The 21,050-nt window shown below is 42.4% G+C and overlaps 1 protein-coding gene across 1 annotated transcript in view; it reads right to left on the bottom strand.

Annotated features, from left to right (window-relative positions):
- Positions 1-251: 251 nt before the first annotated feature.
- Positions 252-21,050, bottom strand: part of LOC311109847 (N-chimaerin-like) — a 57,527-nt gene continuing 36,728 nt past the window's right edge. Inside the window, exons 8-14 of the mRNA XM_084152852.1 lie at positions 20,515-20,592; positions 19,189-19,273; positions 8,845-9,018; positions 8,544-8,621; positions 7,999-8,136; positions 7,776-7,881; positions 252-1,660 (exon numbers count right to left, since the gene is read on the bottom strand). Coding sequence (XP_084008978.1) covers positions 1,489-1,660; positions 7,776-7,881; positions 7,999-8,136; positions 8,544-8,621; positions 8,845-9,018; positions 19,189-19,273; positions 20,515-20,592 — 831 coding nt within the window. The 3' untranslated portion in view covers positions 252-1,488. The remainder of the gene's footprint in view (positions 1,661-7,775; positions 7,882-7,998; positions 8,137-8,543; positions 8,622-8,844; positions 9,019-19,188; positions 19,274-20,514; positions 20,593-21,050) is intronic.

Raw genomic sequence — 21,050 nt, 5'->3', positions numbered from 1 at the left:
TATATTAGCAGATCAGGCTTACCCTAATAAAAAATTGGACTGGAGCGTAAATCGCATAATGGTCAAATTTGGATTCGCACCAAACCAGACTGACTCAACTTTGCATCCATTGAGCTATTTGGTAACATAAATACTTTTTAAACTACAATAGTTTTGTGCCCCCAAAATGTCCAATTCACGTTAATGGTGATAGGCAGATTTACCTCAACATTAACTTCCCACTGTTGAAATAACGATAAACTTTCAGAATGTTGAAATTAAAACACTACTTTTACCACAGTCACTAATACCATTGATATGAATACAAGCAATACCATTACTACTACTACTTTTAGACAGCTGAAGAAAGCACACACATTTTCTTCAGGAAATGCACAGTTTCTAGTTACCTTTTGCCATAGTCTGACCAGGGAATAAAGGGACACATCGAACAACCAAAACGGATGGACAATGTTGATAGGAAGGTAGAAAGGCACAATCATGTACAATGACGCTGCAAGGTAAAAGTGGGAGGCTGGATCACTTGTTCACATTGGCTGCTCTTTAACAGCAGGGGCAGTGAGTGCCAATTGTGTGGTACGTCATTAGAATGTAAATGCAGTGCAGATGTACATGGGACACAACGCTAATATGACATAGTACATTTCAGGCACCCGTTATGGCTTGTGACTGCTAGGCTACTTTTAGAACTACTGGCTGAAATTATATAAATATCCCACTGCATCTCTTTCAAAAAGTCACCTCAAAAAGTTGTTGTTTGAATGTAAAAGAACATACAAACAACAATGTTAAACAAAATAAAAAAGATTTTTAACCGACGGTATTCTGTTACATCCAGGTACATTAGTGATTCACATAAAGAATAAACTCATCATGAAACAATGAGCCACATCTACAAGATCGGAGAGAGCAGTTAATGAGTAAGTGTGACCCATTGAGATAGATAGAGGACTCATCCTGGATATAACCCGTTTTGGCATGGACATTGCCATTGAAGGCTTCCACCATGCTTCCGCCATTTTAAAGTAGTAAAAGTAGCCAACTGGGTAGAGATTCCTATGGGTTGTAGCTTCAATGGCACTGCCCATGCTGTCACAGACGCTATAAATGTCAGAGATAAAGTTGAGTCCTCTCTCTAATCTATCTCTTTGGTGTGACCCAATATCTGAAAACAAAACACATACTAGCTATCCAAAGGAATGTGTGGTCCATCAATTACCCCCGACAGAAATGGGGGGGGGGGGGGGGTGAACATGCAAAAGACAAGTCTAAGGTACGTGATCCAAACCCATCAGACATCTCTTTAGACAGGGTTCACTGGGAGTGGGAGAGAATGTACAATGGCGCAAATACTCCTTCATTATTCTTCAAGTCTTGGTTTTACAAAGGGAAAAATATACAAAACAAAATTGTCACTTCCTCCTTTCTAAATGATGAGTAAATCGCTTACTCATGATTTAAGATTCCTTCATTGTTTGTCATCCCCTTTCAAAACAGAATGTCTTCGTTCTTTATGAGCGTCTCCACCACCTGTCTCTGGTAGCGGATGTCATTGAGCGCCGTCATGGCATCCAGGTCTGGGGCACGCATGAGGGTGGGCCCAAAAACAATTCCAAGGTTTTCTGCATTCATCAGGTTGTCTTTCTCATTTTGGGTTACCCTTTGGAGAGGAGCAGGAAAGGGTCAGGGCAAAGAGAGAGAAACTGCTAAAAAAGAACCAGTTTAGGGGCCATTGACATGCTCATTCAAGACCAATGCGTTTTCTACCATAAAACAATTATTGCCTACTGTTAACGTATCACGCCTAGTAAAAAATATTAACTCTAAAATTAATAATAATAAAAAAAGGCATTTGTCTTGATTGCATAAGTATTTGTGCTAAAAACTTCCTTAACAAGTCACACAACAAGTTGATTTTGTATTTAAAATAAGGCAAAGGCTGTGGATGCGGAGGTAACCACCCCATCCTGCCCCCCTTGGATACCTTTTCCCCAGAACTGAAGATCCGAATCACGTTGTGCATGCGATTCTTTAGGTATACATTTTTGTGTTCACCCTCTGTTCACATTTCTCACTGTCAATTGTGAATGATAATTCTTCAAGTTTTACCGGTGAAACATCCATGCAGCATCTGCATGCCAACCATTTGAGCACTATCAGTTTCATGGGAATATGCATTTAGATCTTCTTGAGTTATGTAGGCCTACAGTGTTGCTTTGAATTCTGTACAGTGAGCTAATTTTAGAGCAGATGTTAACTGTAGCATACCTGTGTTTTGTTTCAATAAATGCACATATTTTGTCTATTGGCACACGCTGTTGAGTTTTGGCCACATGAGAAAAATGCGACCATTCACACAATCATCCTAAAATCTCATAATTGAGGTGGTTTTCTTGTCAGTACGTTATACTATGCTATTATATTCGGTTCTGTTATATAGAATACTATCAATATGTGATCTTGCAGACATTGATTCAGCCTTGATCTAACATTATTAAACAAGCATAATTCGCCAGAGTAGCCTGTTCTCTGGGCAGCTGAACGAGTAGAGCAGAGACTAATTGCCAAGACAAACGGCGTTGCTACCCACAAGCTAACATTTTTTTTCCTCAATTCATGATTGAATTTGAATTATCTGAATAATGCTAATGACGATGGTGAAGGGGGTGATTGAATTTAGTTCACAATGGCAAGATAAACAAAGTGAATGGATGCGCAGACTGCATTGGAGATGCATTAGAATTTGGAACATCTTACTCTAGTTATTTATATGGGAAAATTTTCTATTTTATTGTATTATATTGCATTATATTATTATAAAATACCATAACAGAATCATTTGACATGGCAGGAATCAATCTTTCAACGTGAGATAAAGATGCTGTTAGATTTCACCGGAACAGAGCGGCAAAATACGTGCATGCCAGGGATTCCGTTAGGAAAATGTGGCGCCTGACATTTGACCAGCAGCATTTTAATTTAATGCTCAGAACGAAATAAATCACATTTAGATTATGGTAATTAATCTTAACAAAACATGCAAGTCGAGGATGCAGCGATGTGTGTCCTTACCGCGCACTTTGAAGATGTTAGAATAACTGTCCACATTTACTTTTCCTCAGCCAACAAGACGAGTAAGAACAGCAAAATCACTAGCCTATATGCATAGGCAAAGCGTGAGTAATGTTTTCACCATAAAAATGCACCTTTATAATAAAGCATTCCATGCATCATCACATTTGCAGACTTTTGTAAGATAGCCTACTATTTGTAATATGATTGACTATCCAATCTACTCATCATAACTCAATCACTGTTTGCAAAAAAAAAGACCAATCAATGCATGGCTGAGCCCAGGCTGTAGAGGCCTGGGCTTTATCAGACACATTTCTTCTTTCTTTGCACGGGAAAAACACATTTCATGCAATTCTACTACACTTTATATGACTGGAGACATCAGCAGAATATGTTTTAATAGGACAAATTACAGGGTAGCCAACTCTGCTGAAACTGACAAACAATCAATAAAAATGGCATTGTCCATATAACAGGCCTACGATAAGGGGAGACACAAATAGAATATGACGTCCATCTAAACTGGAGGAGGAAATTACTCCTCTTTGAATCTGCGTATTCCTCCAGGGCTTAGCTGTCCTGGATCTGCACAGCTCTGCGAGGGCCTGGGATCGGGAGAGACACTTAAGTGTTTTAGTACTATATCTCTTGACACAATGATGAAAATAATCATGGCCTCTAAACCTTCAAGCTGCATACTGGATCCTATTCCTACTAAACTGCTGAAGGAGCTGCTTCCTGTGCTTGGCCCTCCTATGTTGAACATAATAAACAGCTCTCTATCCACCGGATGTGTACCAAACTCACTAAAAGTGGCAGTGATAAAGCCTCTCTTGAAAAAGCCAAACCTTGACCCGGAAAATATAAAAAACTATCGGCCTATATCGAATCTTCCATTCCTCTCAAAAATTTTAGAAAAAGCTGTTGCGCAGCAACTCACTGCCTTTCTGAAGACAAACAATGTATACGAAATGCTTCAGTCTGGTTTTAGACCCCATCATAGCACTGAGACTGCACTTGTGAAGGTGGTAAATGACCTTTTAATGGCATCAGACCGAGGCTCTGCATCTGTCCTCGTGCTACTAGACCTTAGTGCTGCCTTTGACACCATCGATCACCACATTCTTTTGGAGAGACTGGAAACCCAAATTGGTCTACACGGACAAGTTCTGGCCTGGTTTAGATCCTACCTGTCGGAAAGATATCAGTTTGTCTCTGTGAATGGTCTGTCCTCCGACAAATCAACTGTACATTTCGGTGTTCCTCAAGGTTCCGTTTTAGGACCACTATTGTTTTCACTATATATTTTACCTCTTGGGGATGTTATTCGAAAACATAATGTTAACTTTCACTGCTATGCGGATGACACACAGCTGTACATTTCAATGAAGCATGGTGAAGCCCCAAAATTGCCCTCGCTAGAAGCCTGTGTTTCAGACATAAGAAAGTGGATGGCTGAAAACTTTTTACTTTTAAACTCGGACAAAACAGAGATGCTTGTTCTAGGTCCCAAGAAACAAAGAGATCTTCTGTTAAATCTGACAATTCATCTTGATGGTTGTAAAGTCGTCTCAAATAAAACTGTGAAGGACCTAGGCGTTACTCTTGACCCTGATCTCTCTTTTGACGAACATATCAAGACTGTTTCAAGGACAGCTTTTTTCCATCTACGTAACATTGCAAAAATCAGAAATTTTCTGTCCAAAAATGATGCAGAAAAATTTATCCATGCATTTGTTACTTCTAGGTTAGACTACTGCAATGCTCTATTTTCCGGCTACCCGGATAAAGCACTAAATAAACTTCAGTTAGTGCTAAATACGGCTGCTAGAATCCTGACTAGAACCAAGAAATTTGATCATATTACTCCAGTGCTAGCTTCCCTACACTGGCTTCCTGTTAAGGCAAGGGCTGATTTCAAGGTTTTACTGTTAACCTATAAAGCGTTACATGGGCTTGCTCCTACCTATCTTTCCGAGTTGGTCCTGCCGTACATACCAATACGTACGCTACGGTCACAAGACGCAGGCCTCCTAATTGTCCCTAGAATTTCTAAGCAAACAGCGGGAGGCAGGGCTTTCTCCTATAGATCTCCATTTTTATGGAACAGTCTGCCTACCCATGTGAGAGACGCAGACTCAGTCTCAACCTTTAAGTCTTTACTGAAGACTTATCTCTTCAGTAGGTCATATGATTGAGTGTAGTCTGGCCCAGGAGTGTGAAGGTGAACGGAAAGGCTGGAGCAACGAACAGCCCTTGCTGTCTCTGCCAGGCCGGTTCCCCTCTCCACTGGGGTTCTCTGCCTCTAACCCTGTTGCAGGGGCTGAGTCACTGGCTTGCTGGTGCTCTTTCATGCCGTCCCTGGGAGGGGTGCGTCACTTGAGTGGGTTGAGTTACTGACGTGATCTTCCTGTCTGGGTTGGCGCCCCCCCCTTGGTTTGTGCTGTGGTGGAGACCTCTGTGGGCTATACTCGGCCTTGTCTCAGGATTGTAAGTTGGTGGTTGGGGATATCCCTCTAGTGGTACGGGGGCTGTGCTTTGGCGGAGTGGGTGGGGTTATATCCTTCCTGTTTGGCCCTGTCCGGGGGTTTCTTCGGATGGGGCCACAGTGTCTCCGGACCGCTCCTGTCTCAGCCTCCAGTATTTATGCTGCAGTAGTTTATGTGTCGGGGGGCTGGGGTTAGTTGGTTATACCTGGAGTACTTCTCCTGTCTTATCCAGTGTCCTGTGTGAATTTAAGTATGCTCTCTCTAATTCTCTCGTTCTCTCTTTCTCTCTGAGAACCTGAGCCCTAGGACCATACGTCAGGACTACCGGGCATGATGACACCTTGCTGTCCCCAGTCCGCCTGGCCTTGCTGCTATTCCAGTTTCAACTGTTCTGCCTGCGGCTACGAAACCCCTACCTGTCCCAGACCTGCTGTTTTCAACTCTTAATGATCGGCTATGAAAAGCCAACTGAGAGACCTGAGCCCTAGGACCATACGTCGGGACTACCGGCCGTGGTGACTCCTTGCTGTCCCCAGTCCGCCTGGCCTTGCTGCTATTCCAGTTTAAACTGTTCTGCCTGCGGTTATGGAACCCCTACCTGTCCCAGACCTGCTGTTTTCAAACTCTTAATGATCGGCTATGAAAAGCCAACTGAGATTTATTCCTGATTATTATTTGACCATGCTTGTCACTTATGAACATTTTTGAACATCTTGGCATGGTTCTGTTATAATCTCCACCCGGCACAGCCAGAAGAGGACTGGCCACCCCTCATAGCCTGGTTCCTCTCTAGGTTTCTTCCTAGGTTTTCGCCTTTCTAGGGAGTTTTTCCTAGCCACCGTGCTTCTACACCTGCATTACTAGCTGTTTGGGGTTTTAGGCTGGGTTTCTGTACAGCACTTCGAGATATTAGCTGATGTAAGAAGGGCTATATAAAATAAAATTGATTGATTGATTGATTGTCCAAAAACAAACTTTTATGTGGGACTGACCCAACAATGAGTGTGAATATGCGCAGTGCGCATATTCTTATGGCGGATGCTCTCCGCTGCGGCCGATGCTCTCCGCTGGTGCCAATAAGATAGGCTATAGGCTTACTGTTGTTCGCTCAATTAAGTTGAACATTTTAGACAGATTAGTCTTTTCATTGTCTTCTCTTTACAGCAATAGCCATTTGCTTTCCAACCTATGTTTTCCTGCTATTGAATTTAGAAATATTGTAATATGCCTGGCTGGGCCTCTACTTTCACTGACAGTCGGAACTCAACAATAATCTATTTGGTATTTGCAGCGCTCGCTGCCTTTCCTTCTGACTGTAGGCAATGTGATTTTAAAACAATCCACAATTTGTTTTCTTTTTAAGGTTAGGGGAAGCTAATGATCCTCTGTGGCCAAATCATGATTTAGTAGTCTATTTTGAATGATTGTATTTATTTCTGTATAGACAGGAGTAGGCTAATTAGGCTATATAAATTTAGCAATTTAGCAAATCTACCCCATAGTAGAAAAGTTGACCTATTCTATTGGTCAGCCTGTCGACAAAGAAATAGCCCAAACAGACTCTGGGACAGTTGTAGGAGGAGAGAGCCCAAATTCATACAACCAGTAGGCCTAGGTGACATAAAAAAACGTTAAAAAGTAATGAATTTGAGGTAACAGATCAGAACGTTTAGCTATTATTACTATTATTTCTTAACATTACTAGCGCGGCAATGCGCACGAGGCAGTAGGCTACGCGCAAATGTGCATTTGGCTCCCGGACAATGAAAGAAAGTTGAAAACCAATAGAACATGAGAAATAGTCTACTGGTTTCAAATCTGTATAAAATAATTGCCTCCACTGATTTGGTGAGATTTTGCCAAGGCTACTTCGAAGCAAGGTCAAACATGCCTCATAATATGTAGTAAAATGCTCAGGTTTCAAACAATTAAGTAGCTACAGTATATGTTTTAAAAACGCATACTGCCTCCAGCTCATTGCAAAGTGGTGTGAGAAATACAAATATTAGCTCTTTTTAATTGTGGCCCAAAAACTTTTTTTAACAACCTAATGGCTGTCCACCAAGTATTGCTTTAGGGGCACAAATATTTATGCAATCAAGACATCTCCAGATTTTTTAAAAATTGTTAATAGACTGTAAATCTAATCATTGTCTCTTCTCAATGACTAGGCACTGTTTTACCATAATATACTTCGATATCTAGTCTCACCTCTTTAAGTGGGCCATGAGATAACACAGTGTTTCACAGTGTGCAGGTGGCAGCAGCTTCAGAGCTTCATGATGGGCCTCCAACCGCTTGTCTGGATCTGTGATCTCTAGAACCCGACAAACGCACACACAGTCAGCGTCTGCAGGACAGGAACTATAATACACACACCCAATAACAAAAATCAAACAGAAATATCCATAATCGTGCTAAGTTTAGGACTAACTTGCTGCCTCCATGAACCTTGGGTAGGCATCGTATGTGATAAGAGGAATAGGTAGATCCCTGAAGTACAGTTTCAGTGCGCCAGTGATTATGTTGATGTCTTCATACACATTCACAGAAATGTCTGCCTTTTCACCATCTATTGGGAGACAGAGGGAGGATTGGGAGACAGAGGGAGGAATTTAACTTGCCTATAGATGGGGCAGTCAATTAAAAGATGCCAAAGGTTGCAAGCATCCATATGGAAAAAAGGAGGTCTTAGAATTACATAGTTTTGTAGCTGTGCAGCCAGTCTAGAGTTGGTAAACTCAGTTGGCACTCGATTGGCCTTACTTGATAACTGCCATTAACAATTAAACAAATGTAATTAATGAACAATGAAATCAGTTTTTGTCCAACCTAGTTCTCCGCAATCTTGCAGCAATATCAACAATAGGCCATGGACAGCATTTTTCAAGGACTAAGTCGAATTGATACCCACTGACTGCCCCACCCAGAAAGCAGGTAACTGAATGAGATACAGTGGCAAAGGAAAAAAGGCCTTGCCTCTGTCAAAAGCCAGCTTCACATCTTCAATCAGATCACTGAAGCCTGAGATTCTGTACAGGCCCTCAGACTGAACACCTACAGAAAGAGAAGGATAGTGGAGATAAAGACAATGACAAATTAAACGGCTTTACATTTTCATCAAACTAACACCAGTGCAAATTCATACATCTCCATTACTTGTCAGGTGCTCAGGAAATTCCGAACAAAGTAACATGAACGTTGTTACTGGAGGATGTCTGAACCCATAACAACCCTATAGCAAAAAAACATCACAAGTGGGTAGGTTTCTACTGCTCACCTCTAGACTCAATCTCTTGTATGCACATGTCCACCACCATGGGTCGCTTGGAATTGTGGGCTTTCACCAGGGTCGTGAGGTCACAACTGTATACTTTCTTGACATGCTTGAGGTCAGGCTTGCAGTCGTTAGGCACCATTTTAGAACACTGCTTGTGGACATTCAAACCGCAATCTGGGGAGAAAAAGAGATGGGACTAGCAAAAATGCTGTATAATTTAATTTAACCATTATTTAGGTCTCAATTATCACAGGCAGTATCAAATCAAATCATATTTTATTGGCCACATGCGCCAAATACAACAGGTATAGACATTACAGTGAAATACTTACTTACAGCCTTTAACCAACAATGCATTTATTTCTTTATAAAAAAAGTAAAATAGAACAACAACAAAAAAGTGTTGAGAAAAAAAGAGCAGAAGTGAAATAAAATAACAGTAGGGAGGCTATATATACAGGGGGGTACCGGTGCAGAGTCAATGTGCAGGGGCTAGTTGAGGTAGTTGAGGTAATATGTACATATGGGTAGAGTTAAAGTGACTATGCATAAATAATTAACAGAGTAGCGGCAGCGTAAAAAGATGGGGTGGGGGTGGGGGGGCAGTACAAATAGTTCAGGTAGCCATGATTAGCTGTTGAGAAGTCTTTTGGACCTAGACCTGGCACTCCGGTACCGCTGGCCGTGTGGTAGCAGAGAGAACAGTATATGACTAGGGTGGCTGGAGTCTTTGACAATTTTGAGGGCCTTCCTCTGACACCGACTGGTATAGAGGTCCTGGATGGCAGGAAGCTTGGCCCCAGTGATGTACTGGGCTGTACGCACTACCCTCTGTAGTGCCTTGCGGTCGGAGGCCGAGCAGTTGCCATACCAGGCGGTGATGCAACCAGTCAGGATGCTCTCGATGGTGCAGCTGTATAATATTTGGAGGATCTGAGGACCCATGCCAAATCTTTTCAGTCTCCTGGGGGGAAATAGGCTTCGTCGTGCCCTCTTCACGACTGTCTTGGTGTGTTTGGACCATGATAGTTTGTTGGTGATGTGGACACCAATGAACTTGAAGCTCTCAACCTGTTCCACTACAGCCCCGTCGATGAGAATGGGGGCGTGCTCAGTCCTCTTTTTTTTCCTGTAGTTCACAATCATCTCCTTTGTCACGTTGAGGGAGAGGTTGTTATCCTGGCACCACACGGCCAGGTCTCGGACCTCCTCCCTATAGGCTGTCTCATCGTTGTCTGTGATCAGGCCTACCACTGTTGTGTCGTCAGCAAACTTAATGATAGTTTTGGAATTGTGCCTGGCCATGCAGTCATAGGTGAACAGGGAGTACAGGAGGGGACTGAGCACGCACCCCTGAGGGGCCCCCGTGTTGAGGATCAGTGTGGCAGATGTGTTGTTACCTACCGTTACCACCCGGGGGGCGGCCCGTCAGGAAGTCCAGGATCCAGTTGCAGAGGGAGGTGTTTAGTCCCAGGATCCTTAGCTTAGTGATGAGCTTTGAGGGCACTATGGTGTTGAATGCTGAGCTGTAGTCAATGAATCGCATTCTCACGTAGGTGTTCCTCTTGTCCAGGTGGGAAAGGGCAGTGTGGAGTGTAATAGAGATTGCATCATCTGTGGATCTGTTGGGGCTGTATTCAAATTGGAGTGGGTCTAGGGTTTCTGGGATAATGGTGTTGATGTGAGCCATGACCAGACTTTCAAAGCACTTCATGGCTACAGACGTCAGTGCTACGGGTCGGTAGTCATTTAGGCAGGTTATCTTAGTGTCCTTGGGCACGGGACTATGGTGGTCTGCTTGAAACATGTTGGTATTACAGACTCAGTCAGGGACATGTTGAAAATGTCAGTGAAGACACTTGCCAGTTGGTCAGCACATGCTCTGAGTACACGTCCTGGTAATCCGTCTGGCCCTGCGGCCTTGTGAATGTTGACCTGCTTAAAAGTCTTACTCACATTGGCTACGGAGAGCGTGATCACATAGTCATCTGGAACAGCTGGTGCTCTCATGCATGCTTCAGTGTTGCTTGCCTCGAAGCGAGCATAGAAGTGGTTTAGCTCGTCTGGAAGTCTTGTGTCACTGGGCCCTGCCACATCCGACGAGCGTCAGAGCCGGTGTAGTACGATTCAATCTTAGTCCTGTACTGACTCTTTGCCTGTTTGATGGTTCGTCGGAGGGCATAACGGGATTTCTTATAAGTGTCCGGGTTAGAATCCCGCTCCTTGAAAGCGGCAGCTCTACCCTTTAGCTCAGTGCGGATATTGCCTGTAATCCATGGCTTCTGGTTGGGGTATGTACGTACGGTCACTGTGGGGACGACGTCATCGATGCACTTATTGATGAAGCCAGTGACTGATGTGGTGTACTCCTCAATGCTATCTGAAGAATCCCGGAACATGTTCCTGTCTGTGCTAGCAAAACAGTCCTGTAGCTTAGCATCTGCGTCATCTGACCACTTTTTTAATAACCGAGTCACTGGTGCTTCCTGCTTTAGTTTTTGCTTATAAGCAGGAATCAGGAGGATAGAGTTATGGTCAGATTTGCCAAATGGAGGGTGAGGGAGAGCTTTGTATGCGTCTCTGTGTGTGGAATAAAGGTGGTCTAGAGTTTTTTTTCCTCTGGTTGCACTTTTAACATGCTGGTAGAAATTAGGAAGAACTGATTTAAGTTTCCCTGCATTAAAGTTCCCGGCCACTAGGAGTACTGCCTCTGGATGAGCGTTTTCCTGTTCACTTATGGCCTTATACAGCTCATTCAGTGCAGTCTTAATGCCAGCATTGGTTTGTGGTGGTAAATAGACAGCTATTAAAGATATAGATGAAAACTCTCTTGGTAAATAGTGTGGTCTACTATACTCTACCTCAGGCGAGCAAAACCTCGAGACTTCCTTAGTATTTGATTTGGTGCACCAGCGGTTGTTTACAAATATACACCGCCACCCCTTGTCTTACCGTAGTCAGCCGTTCTATCCTGCCGATGTATCGTATAGCCCGCTAGCTGTATGTTGTCCATGTCGTCGTTCAGCCACGACTCGGTGAAACATAATATATTACAGTTTTTAATCTCCCGTTGGTAGGATAACCGTAATCTTAGGTCATCAAATTTATTTTCAAATGATTGAACATTGGCTAATAGGATTGATGGAAGAGGCAGTTTACTCGCTCGCCGTCGGATCCTTACAAGGCACCCCGACCTACGTCCACGATATCTCTGTCTCTTTCTCATGCGAATGACTGGAATTTGGGCCTTGTCGGGTGTCTGTAGGATATCCTTCCTGATATCCAGAAGTTCCTTTTGGTTATAAGAGACGATGGCAGAAACATTGTGTACAGAATAAATTACAAATAACGCGGAAAAACACACATAATAGTACAATTGGTTAGAGGGCTGTAAAACTGCAGCCATCTTCTCCGGCACCGTTACAGTTTTTTTAGTGGAGCAGAACTAAAAACTCTTCTTCTGTTACAATGCCTACAGACTGTCCTCAATGTTATGCCAATCTGATTGCTTTTCCAATTGGAGATGAATTTTTAATTTTTAATTTAACCTTTATTTAGGCAGGGGGTCCCCCATTGAGACCAGCCTCTTTTGCAAGGGAGCCCTATATTACAAGAGCAGCAAGCAATTACACATTAGTTAGAGACAAATACTTCAAATCAAGAAAAAGTACAAGGGTAAGAATCCACTCATTCATGCACATCATTTCTTAAGGTCTGCTGTGATGATCTCTGATCAATTTGCCCTTAAAGTGGCATTAAACTACAGCATGATGTCAATTCCTGTTGGGCTGCCAAGGCCGCTGGTGTCAGCTTGAGCACTCTTAAGAGAGGAATAGAAAAAGTGAGATCTGCCTCCGCCCCTGATTATGTCCTAGCGAAAATAAAGAGTTAAGCAGTGGTCGATTTTTGTTGTTGTATGGAGGGCAATGGGAGAGTGTCGAACATAAACATTTATTGCCAACTTGCTACGTTAGGCCTATTTGATATAATTTAAGTTTCATAATGCTTAGGTTGTTACAGCCACTTATGCCAGTGCCAATGTACTGGCATTAGTGAACGCACTTCACATCCTGCCAACTTTGAGAAAAATGACTATTATCGGAGTTGTATTTGTGTTGGCCGATAAAGAACACAGGACACACATGCTCCCACAGACGCCAGTCTGAAATCCTGTGATGTCAGCTTCTTTCTCGGTGCAAGGTTAGTGGTAAAATGATGCTCTGATATGATTTGGCATCTTAAGGGCAAGGGTGAAAAGGCTAATAGGCAAATAACTAATGACCACCATTTGACCTAGAGACCCTAAAATGCCACAAATGTTTATATGACAAACTTTTTTCATTTAATTTGACACAAGCTTTGGTGTTGTTCCTATTACCCCTTGAAATGAGTGTCTCTAGACAGACGGGTTGCCTCCCACAATGTGCCAATGCTCCAGCTTACACGTCTGTAGAAGTTCCGGAGTCAGAAATTAGATGGTCTTCACCGGTGATGTCACTGCCACAGCCTGCTTGCATTTTAAGCCCCGCCTAACCAAACTGGTGATTTGTTGGGAGTGTTGTCTGTCTGAAGAGGACCCTCCCTGGGATTTTTTTTGGGGGGGATGTCCAAGAGAAATTAGACATCCTCCCCAGACCTAGTGCTCTACAGTATATGCCTATGGTTGAAATCAACACAGGTAGGCTATTGTTTTCAAATAGGTTGCCCATTTGTCAGATAACCCTAGCCTACAGCCCAATACATTTTTAACTACAACTTAACTTACACTTGTGGAAATTGGCCTATATGGATAGGGCCAAATAAATACGTTTCTAACAGAAGAACTATAAAAAGCATATGCATGACCATTGTAGCACTGGAAAGAGAACACTGGTGATTATGGGAAAATTATCAGACAGAAAAGGTGAGGACACTACAGTTCACCTGATTCAAGAATCCAAACACTACACGTGATTTTATGTGCATTTTACATTTACTGTACTTTTCACAGCATTCGTCAATAACGAAATCTGAAAAAATACTAGATACATTTAGTAACATAATAATATTCATTGACATTTTGGAGTAGGTGCAAGATAAAAAATTATTACAAGGGTTTGAGTGAGAGGTCTAACTGGTGTCTCAAAACTGTGTACACTTTCTAATTAATTTCAATGCACTTGTATTACTAAAAGGAAAGAGTTTAACTATAAGGTGTTTATTTTATTTTATTTTTTCTAGCGTTGACAATTGAGGAACTGAAGCATGCACACTTGTTGTTATTTGTTTGGAACACAGCCCTGTATCCCCGCCATCACACAATTACTGTTGTTTACTGTTGATGCTGGGCGATTAGACCTGGCTCGCGTTTCAATTCATCCCAAAAGTTGTTCAATGGGGTTGAGGTCAGGGCTCTGTGCAGGCCAGTCAAGTTCTTCCACACAGATTGACAAACCATTTCTGTATGGACCTTGCTTTGTGCACGGGGGCATTGTCATGCTAAAACAGGAAAGGCACTTCCCCAAACAGTTACCAAAAGTTGGAAGCACAGAATCGTCTAGAACGTAATTGTATGCTGTAGCGTTAAGATTTCCCTTCACTGGAACTAAGGGGCCTAGCCCGAACCATGAAAAACAGCCCCAGACCATTATTCCTCCTCCACCAAACGTTATAGTTGACACTATGCATTGGGGCAGGTAGCGTTCTCCTGGCATCCGCCAAACCCAGATTTGTCCGTCGGACTGTCAGATGGTGAAGCGTGATTCATCACTCCATCACTAACATTCACTCGTCAGAGACCAGCCACCCGGACAGCTGATGAAACTGTGGGTTTGCACAACCAAATAATTTCTGCACAAACTGTCAGAAAGCATATCAGGGAAGCTCATTTGCGTGTTCGTCGTCCTCACCAGGGTCTTAACCTGACTGCAGTTCGGCGTCGTAACCGACTTCAGTGGGCAAATGCTCACCTTCGATGGCCACTGGCACGCTGGAGAAGTGTACTTTACACAGATGAATCCCGGTTTCAACTGTACTGGGCAGATTGCAGACAGCGTGTATGGCGTTGTGTGGGCGAGCGGTTTGCTGATGTCAATGTTGTGAACAGAGTGCCCCATGGTGGCGGTGGGGTGATGGTATGGGCAGGCATAAGCTACAGACAACGAACACAATTGCATTTTATCGATGGCAATTTGAATTCACAGTGATACAGTGACGAGATCCTGAGGCCCATTGTCGTACCATTCATCCGCCGCCATCACCTCATGTTTCAGCATGATAATGCACGGCCCCATGTCGCAAGGATCTGTACACAATTCCTGGAAGCTGAAAATGTCACAGTTCTTCCATGTCCTGCATTCTCACCAGACATGTCACCCATTGAGCATGTTTGGGATGCTCTGAATCGACGAGCACGACAGCGTGTTCCAGTTCCCGCCAATATCTAGCAACTTCGCACAGCCATTGAAGAGGAGTGGGACAACATTCCAAGGGTCACAATCAACAGCCTGATCAACTCTAGGTGAAGGAGATGTGTCGCGCTGCATGAGGCAAAATGGTGGTCACAACAGATACTGACTGGTTTTCCGATCCACGCCCCTACTTTCTTTAAGGTATCTGTGACCAACATATGCATATCTTTATTCCCAATCATGTGAAATCCATAGATTAGGACCTAATGCATTTTTTTCAATTGATTGATTTCCTTATATGAACTGTAACTCCGTAAAATCTTTTAAATTGTTGCCTTTATATTTTCGTTCAGCATATATAGACAAACAAAAGTAGGCTAGTTAGTCAATGTTTCTCATCTAAACTATTGCACACTTGAATAATGCATTCACAAGTGTACAATAAAATGCATTTAGGTATTATGGCATTTAATGCAAGGCTTCAGAGAGACACTCTTTACACAATTCCCCTCAGAGAGGGGTGTGGTGTAGAAGTGTCCCCAGCTACCTATGGAAGTGGTTTGGGAATCTGAAGCCAGATCAGTCCCTTAGGCTCATCTCCCGATATTCAACTTTTCTGTTTACATTAGCTACACTTAATTTGGATTTGGCGATGCTACATTCTCGCCACATACCTCCAAAGTACCTTAAATATCACAGTAGTTCGGAAGCTAGAATGCTATGCGAGCAGCTTCTCATCTAAGCCATGAAACCCTTCAATAATGATAATCTATTATTGAGAAGAGAATTGTATTGGATTCACCGTTTGTGTACCTTGTATCCTAGAGGTCTGAACCAAGAGTTTGATATCAGACCATTTCTTACATGAATATGTCACTTTGATTTGTCTTGCCTTCCAGGTCACCTACTTGGTCATTTTATAAATATATATTATTTTCTGGAACTACTACCCTCATTGTTCTTAAATTATTATAGATACAACAATTGTTTTTGCACCCACCACGCGTCATGTTCGCAATGGTCATGTGAGGTGAAATGTGTATATTTTGGGATGTGAGCACTCAGTTTGTTTGTTTGACTTGACGAAGATCCGTTTCGGATCGAAATGTTGTCTATAAAGCGGTGAATTGGGAGCTTTAACAGTGTGCGGGCCAGCTTGTTCTATACCCTTCAAAAAGACAACAATTCACAAGCATGTGCATAACATTTCAAAGGGTTTATTTTCCCAGCTGCGGGCAAGGTTCTGACAGATGGGTGTGTCTTGGTGGTGGCAAGGACACACCCAAGAAACACCCACATCAAACCACATCCCCAAGCCAACACACGTTTGGCTTCTGTCATGGCCGCCAGAATTTCTTGAGGAGCAAGCTAAAAAATGAGGCCAAATCAGCGGGTGCAGTTCCCCTTTAAGAATTCAACAGGCTATTACTGCATTTAAAGGTCAATTCAACCACTTTTCAACCTCATTCATTATCTCCAGAACCATACCAGTGTATATGTGAAAATGGCACATTTCTACGTTTTGTATTAAAATATATAAAGTTTTAAATGTTTTACCCGATCACATCAAAAGTAAAAACAGTGATTTTCTCACACAGATTTGCGGTGACGTTGGGAGCAAGAAAATACCCTCCCTATGGCTGGAAACTCGTTGCAGGTTTTAAAAATCACTTTTCTTTACTTTTAGGACATTTCTTCTTATCTTTATAACCAGAGATCATAGAAACGCACCGTTTTCCCATATGTAGGGTGCATTTGTCAATTCACTCTGGAGTGTCAGTGTGCGCTCTGGGCCGTTAGTAAATACAGGGCGTTGTCAGATTATCTGTTTGTAAATTCAGAGCGTTTTGCATTCGCAGCGTTCAGAATGCACACTGGACACTCTGGCAGAGGAGTGATCCGATTGTTCTGACCTCAAAACCTATTCACAATGACATTGGGCTGGATGCTGATAGGGGACACTTGCTGATTGATCAGAGAAATTATAGTCAAAGCTTTTCTTTTAGGGTATTTACAGAAAAATAAGTACTGGATGCTTTGCAAGCAATAGACAAGAAATCCACATGGGCCGACCAATTGGATCCTGGTCTGCTTAAGTGTGCAGCGCCCATCATTGTTGGCTCAATAACACACATTTTTTATTTAACATTGTTATCAGGAAATATTCCAAAAGTATGGAAATCAGTTATTGTGCTGCCACTCCATAAGGGCAGGGATAGTAGTGATCTTAATAATTATCACCCTATTTCAAGGCTTCCTTGTCTAGCTAAGATTCTTGAATCATTGGTAAAAGTACAACTTTGTTCTTTTTTATCTGATAAATTAATTTTGAATGTAAACCAATCAGGGTTTAGGCCTGGGCATAACACTATTACAGCAACCACTATAGTTGTTAATTATCTTGTCAATGCGTTACACACTAAAATGAAATGTGCTGCTTTGTTTGTGGACCTGTCAAAGCTTTTGAATAAGTTGTCCTCGATAGGCCTGAGCTCTGTTCATGGTTTCATGCTCATCTTAGTGACAGAACTCAGGCCATCGTGATTGATAGGGTTAAGTGCATTTCTTGAAGTATATAAAGGTGTACCACAGGGGTCGATTTTGGGACCTGTTCTCTACACAATTTATATATAAACACCATTGGTTAATCTGTAAAAAATTGTAAACTTCATCTATATGTGGATGATACTATGTATGCTATTGCCCCAACTGTTGATCTGGCTGTGTCAAAAACTACAGTGAGATTTTATAGCTATGCAGGAATCCCTTGCCGATTTAAAACCTGTGCTTAATACAGGTAAAATATGGTTCTCCAATTGAACATGTTCCTGCATATAAATACTTAGGCATTTGGATTGATATGGATTTGACGTTTTTTTTTTTTTACATATAGATGAGCTGGTTAAGAAGCTACGATTTAAAAAGTTGGCTTTTTCGACAAACAGATCTTGCCTTTCTCTAAGAAGTAGGAAGCAGATTATTCAGTCAACCTTTTAATCTGTTCTTGATTATGGTGATATTATTCATCAAAGTGCAGCTGCTACTACTCTTAAACCTTTGGATGCCATCTACCATAGTGCCCTTAGTTTTGATACTCATCACTGCATCCTGTATCAAAAGGTTGGCTGGACTTCGCTAAAGACCCGTAAATCTCCCCATTACTCCCTTTTTGTTTACAAGGCCCTAATTCATAAACTTCCGTCTTATCTAATTTTGCTGTTTAAGTATTGACACCTAAGTTGCCTAACCCGTTCACAGGATTGGTTAACTCAAGGTTCCTAGGGTCTCCACCGAGCTAGGTAAATCTGCTTTTAGTTTTAATGCACCGTATTGCTAGAACAAAATTCAAAATACATTTCATTTTGATGTTCTGGTGCCGTTTGGGTTTAGGCATGTAACTGTTTTTCTGAGTGATTTGTAATGTTTTATTTGTGCTTCCCATGACTCTGTGTGTGTACGCAAACACTGTGTATAATGTGTATTTGATGTTGCATTATACAGGGTGCATTTGAAATAAAAAAATAACAGCAGTCAAGCACCCAAGCTAACATTGACTAGCTTTGCTAGCTACTTTAAAGACAAATTAAATGTGAGAACAGTTCACTGACCATTTTATTCACTTTTGCAGAGCTGGTTAGACTATTTTTATGTTATCAAGAGGGTTAGTGATTGTAACTTACTGACAACATTTCAATTCGTTTTTTTAGCCAATGTTTACCGGCACCTGTCATATCAACAGGAATTCGTAAATTCATCAATTATTCTACGCTCGGACACGCTCAAACCAGAGTGCTCTGAACTCTTGGTAGATTACCAGAGTGAATTTACGCACGCCCTGTAGACACTGGTATGGTGCTGGATATGATGTCTCCTCGAAACCGGGTTCAAACTAGCTGTGTGTAAAAAGACAAAACACAAAGCAGAGATCACAGTTTGCTTCCCACCCTCCCTTTACCTGCACATTTAACTCCCTGAGCGATGAGGCCCCACATGAAGTTGGCACAATATTCACACCAGTGGGGTCCCCGGAAGGTGTGCACCTGCAGGGGAGAGGAAGAGAGGATGGACAACATGGTCACCTTTTTACTGGATGGAAGGATAGATGGACAGACTTTCCCCTGGCTCTCCACAGCCTGTGCACACTGAAGGAGCCAATTGGGGAATTATCCCTGTGAGAGAGAACCAGCGCTAGAAAGCAGACTGGCAGGCCTTAATTGGGGTTGGAGAGTGGAGGTGGTGTGTGTGTGTGTATGTGTGTGTGTGTGTGTGTTTGTTTGTTTGTTTGTTTGTTTGTTTGTGTGTGTACCATGGTTGACACAATGCCAGGATTATCACTGATATCTAAAAAGGGACATCAAACAAATGCCTAGTTCTGCCAGGTAATGGCTAGACCCATCAGAAATGCTCAACATTTATCTCCAGTGAAAAGCATTGTGGACTCATAAGATTTCGACGAGATATATGATTACCCAAAAAAATCATCAGACCCCCTGTTGTTTTAGATTATTTGGGGAATGGGAAAGTGGAGGATAGGCATCTTGTGCAAATTACAGAGACTATGTAAGCCCAAGACAAACAACAAATGAGAACCTAATGACTGGTGTTATTGCCGTCTTGGTTTAAAAATAAGTATCTTACAAAACAAAAATAATGATTATTAAATGGCTATACCTTTTTAAATGACACTTTTTTGTGCTTTTATGAATAAAACATATTAATCCATTATATTTATTGCATTTATGAAACAACGGATACGCAATATTTCAGATTTTCACTTTACGTCTCATGCTCTAGTGAAATAACTGGCTGTTGGCTGAGAGTATTTTAGGAGAAGATGGTGGTTGTGTTTGACTGGTAAGACGCGTGGTTAGCAAGATGAGGCTGAGTCCCCAAGCGTCTGGCTGGGCAGAATGGGCATAAGGGCTGTGTTGTGTTCTGTCAGGAAGCTTTGCTACCTCGCCCTCTCCCCGTTTATATGAGCTACCCACGACAGGTCCGGTAGCCAGTCAGACTACACTATCAGTTGCTGAGGACTACTGCAATCCCCCCTTCTCCATCATATGACTACTCAAAATGCTGCTCACTAGTCGGAAGCCCATCAGAGAGAATCTATTTTGTTTTTACAAACAGCCAATTTTCTCACCCTCTGCACATTCCAAAAAAACGTAAAATACGCCAATCAAACAACTTCAAATGTTACATAACCATCATAAAGGCAGTGAAAAGGGGACAGCAGATAAGGAAAAGTAAGAAGCGCTGAGCAGGCAGAGTCAGGTCTTACCTTGAAATTGTGGACTTTCTCATACTTGGTCGCGTGGTCGTTCTCCTTCAGGGTGGCTCGACGGACCAGCGAGGTGAGCTGTGAATAGGCAAACAGTTTGAGAGGTTGCCAGAAGGTGGCAGGGGGCTTCTGGGTCCCTGACACCATCCTCACACCCAGTGCTGTGGCCAGAATGTCATGCTGCACCCCCTCCTTCTTAGCCTTGTGTACCAGAGACTTCTTCCCCTCCCTGACTATGTACGACTCCCTGGATGGCATGGTGGGCGGGTAATAAAAGGGAAATTCCCCCCCGTTTTCTCAGAGAACAGCTGATGTGATGCCTACATGGAGAACTGACAGAGCAAGCGCACAGAGGTCAACTCGGAGCAGCTCAGAGCTAGCCTGTACTCAGCACTGCTGCTTGCATCGTTAAAAATCAAAGCCGCATGTAAACCAAAACAAGCCAACAAAAGCAGCAGGTAGAATCCACTAAGAATGCAAAGATCTGAAAGGATTTTTTTTTACAAAAAGTAGATGAGCATTCCTTTCAATTACAG

This window comes from Coregonus lavaretus (genome assembly GCF_964263955.1).
Source record: "Coregonus lavaretus genome assembly, chromosome: 35".
Taxonomy (NCBI): domain Eukaryota; kingdom Metazoa; phylum Chordata; class Actinopteri; order Salmoniformes; family Salmonidae; genus Coregonus; species Coregonus lavaretus.
Note: the sequence above shows the minus strand (reverse complement) of the source record. Positions and strands in the feature narration are given on the sequence as shown.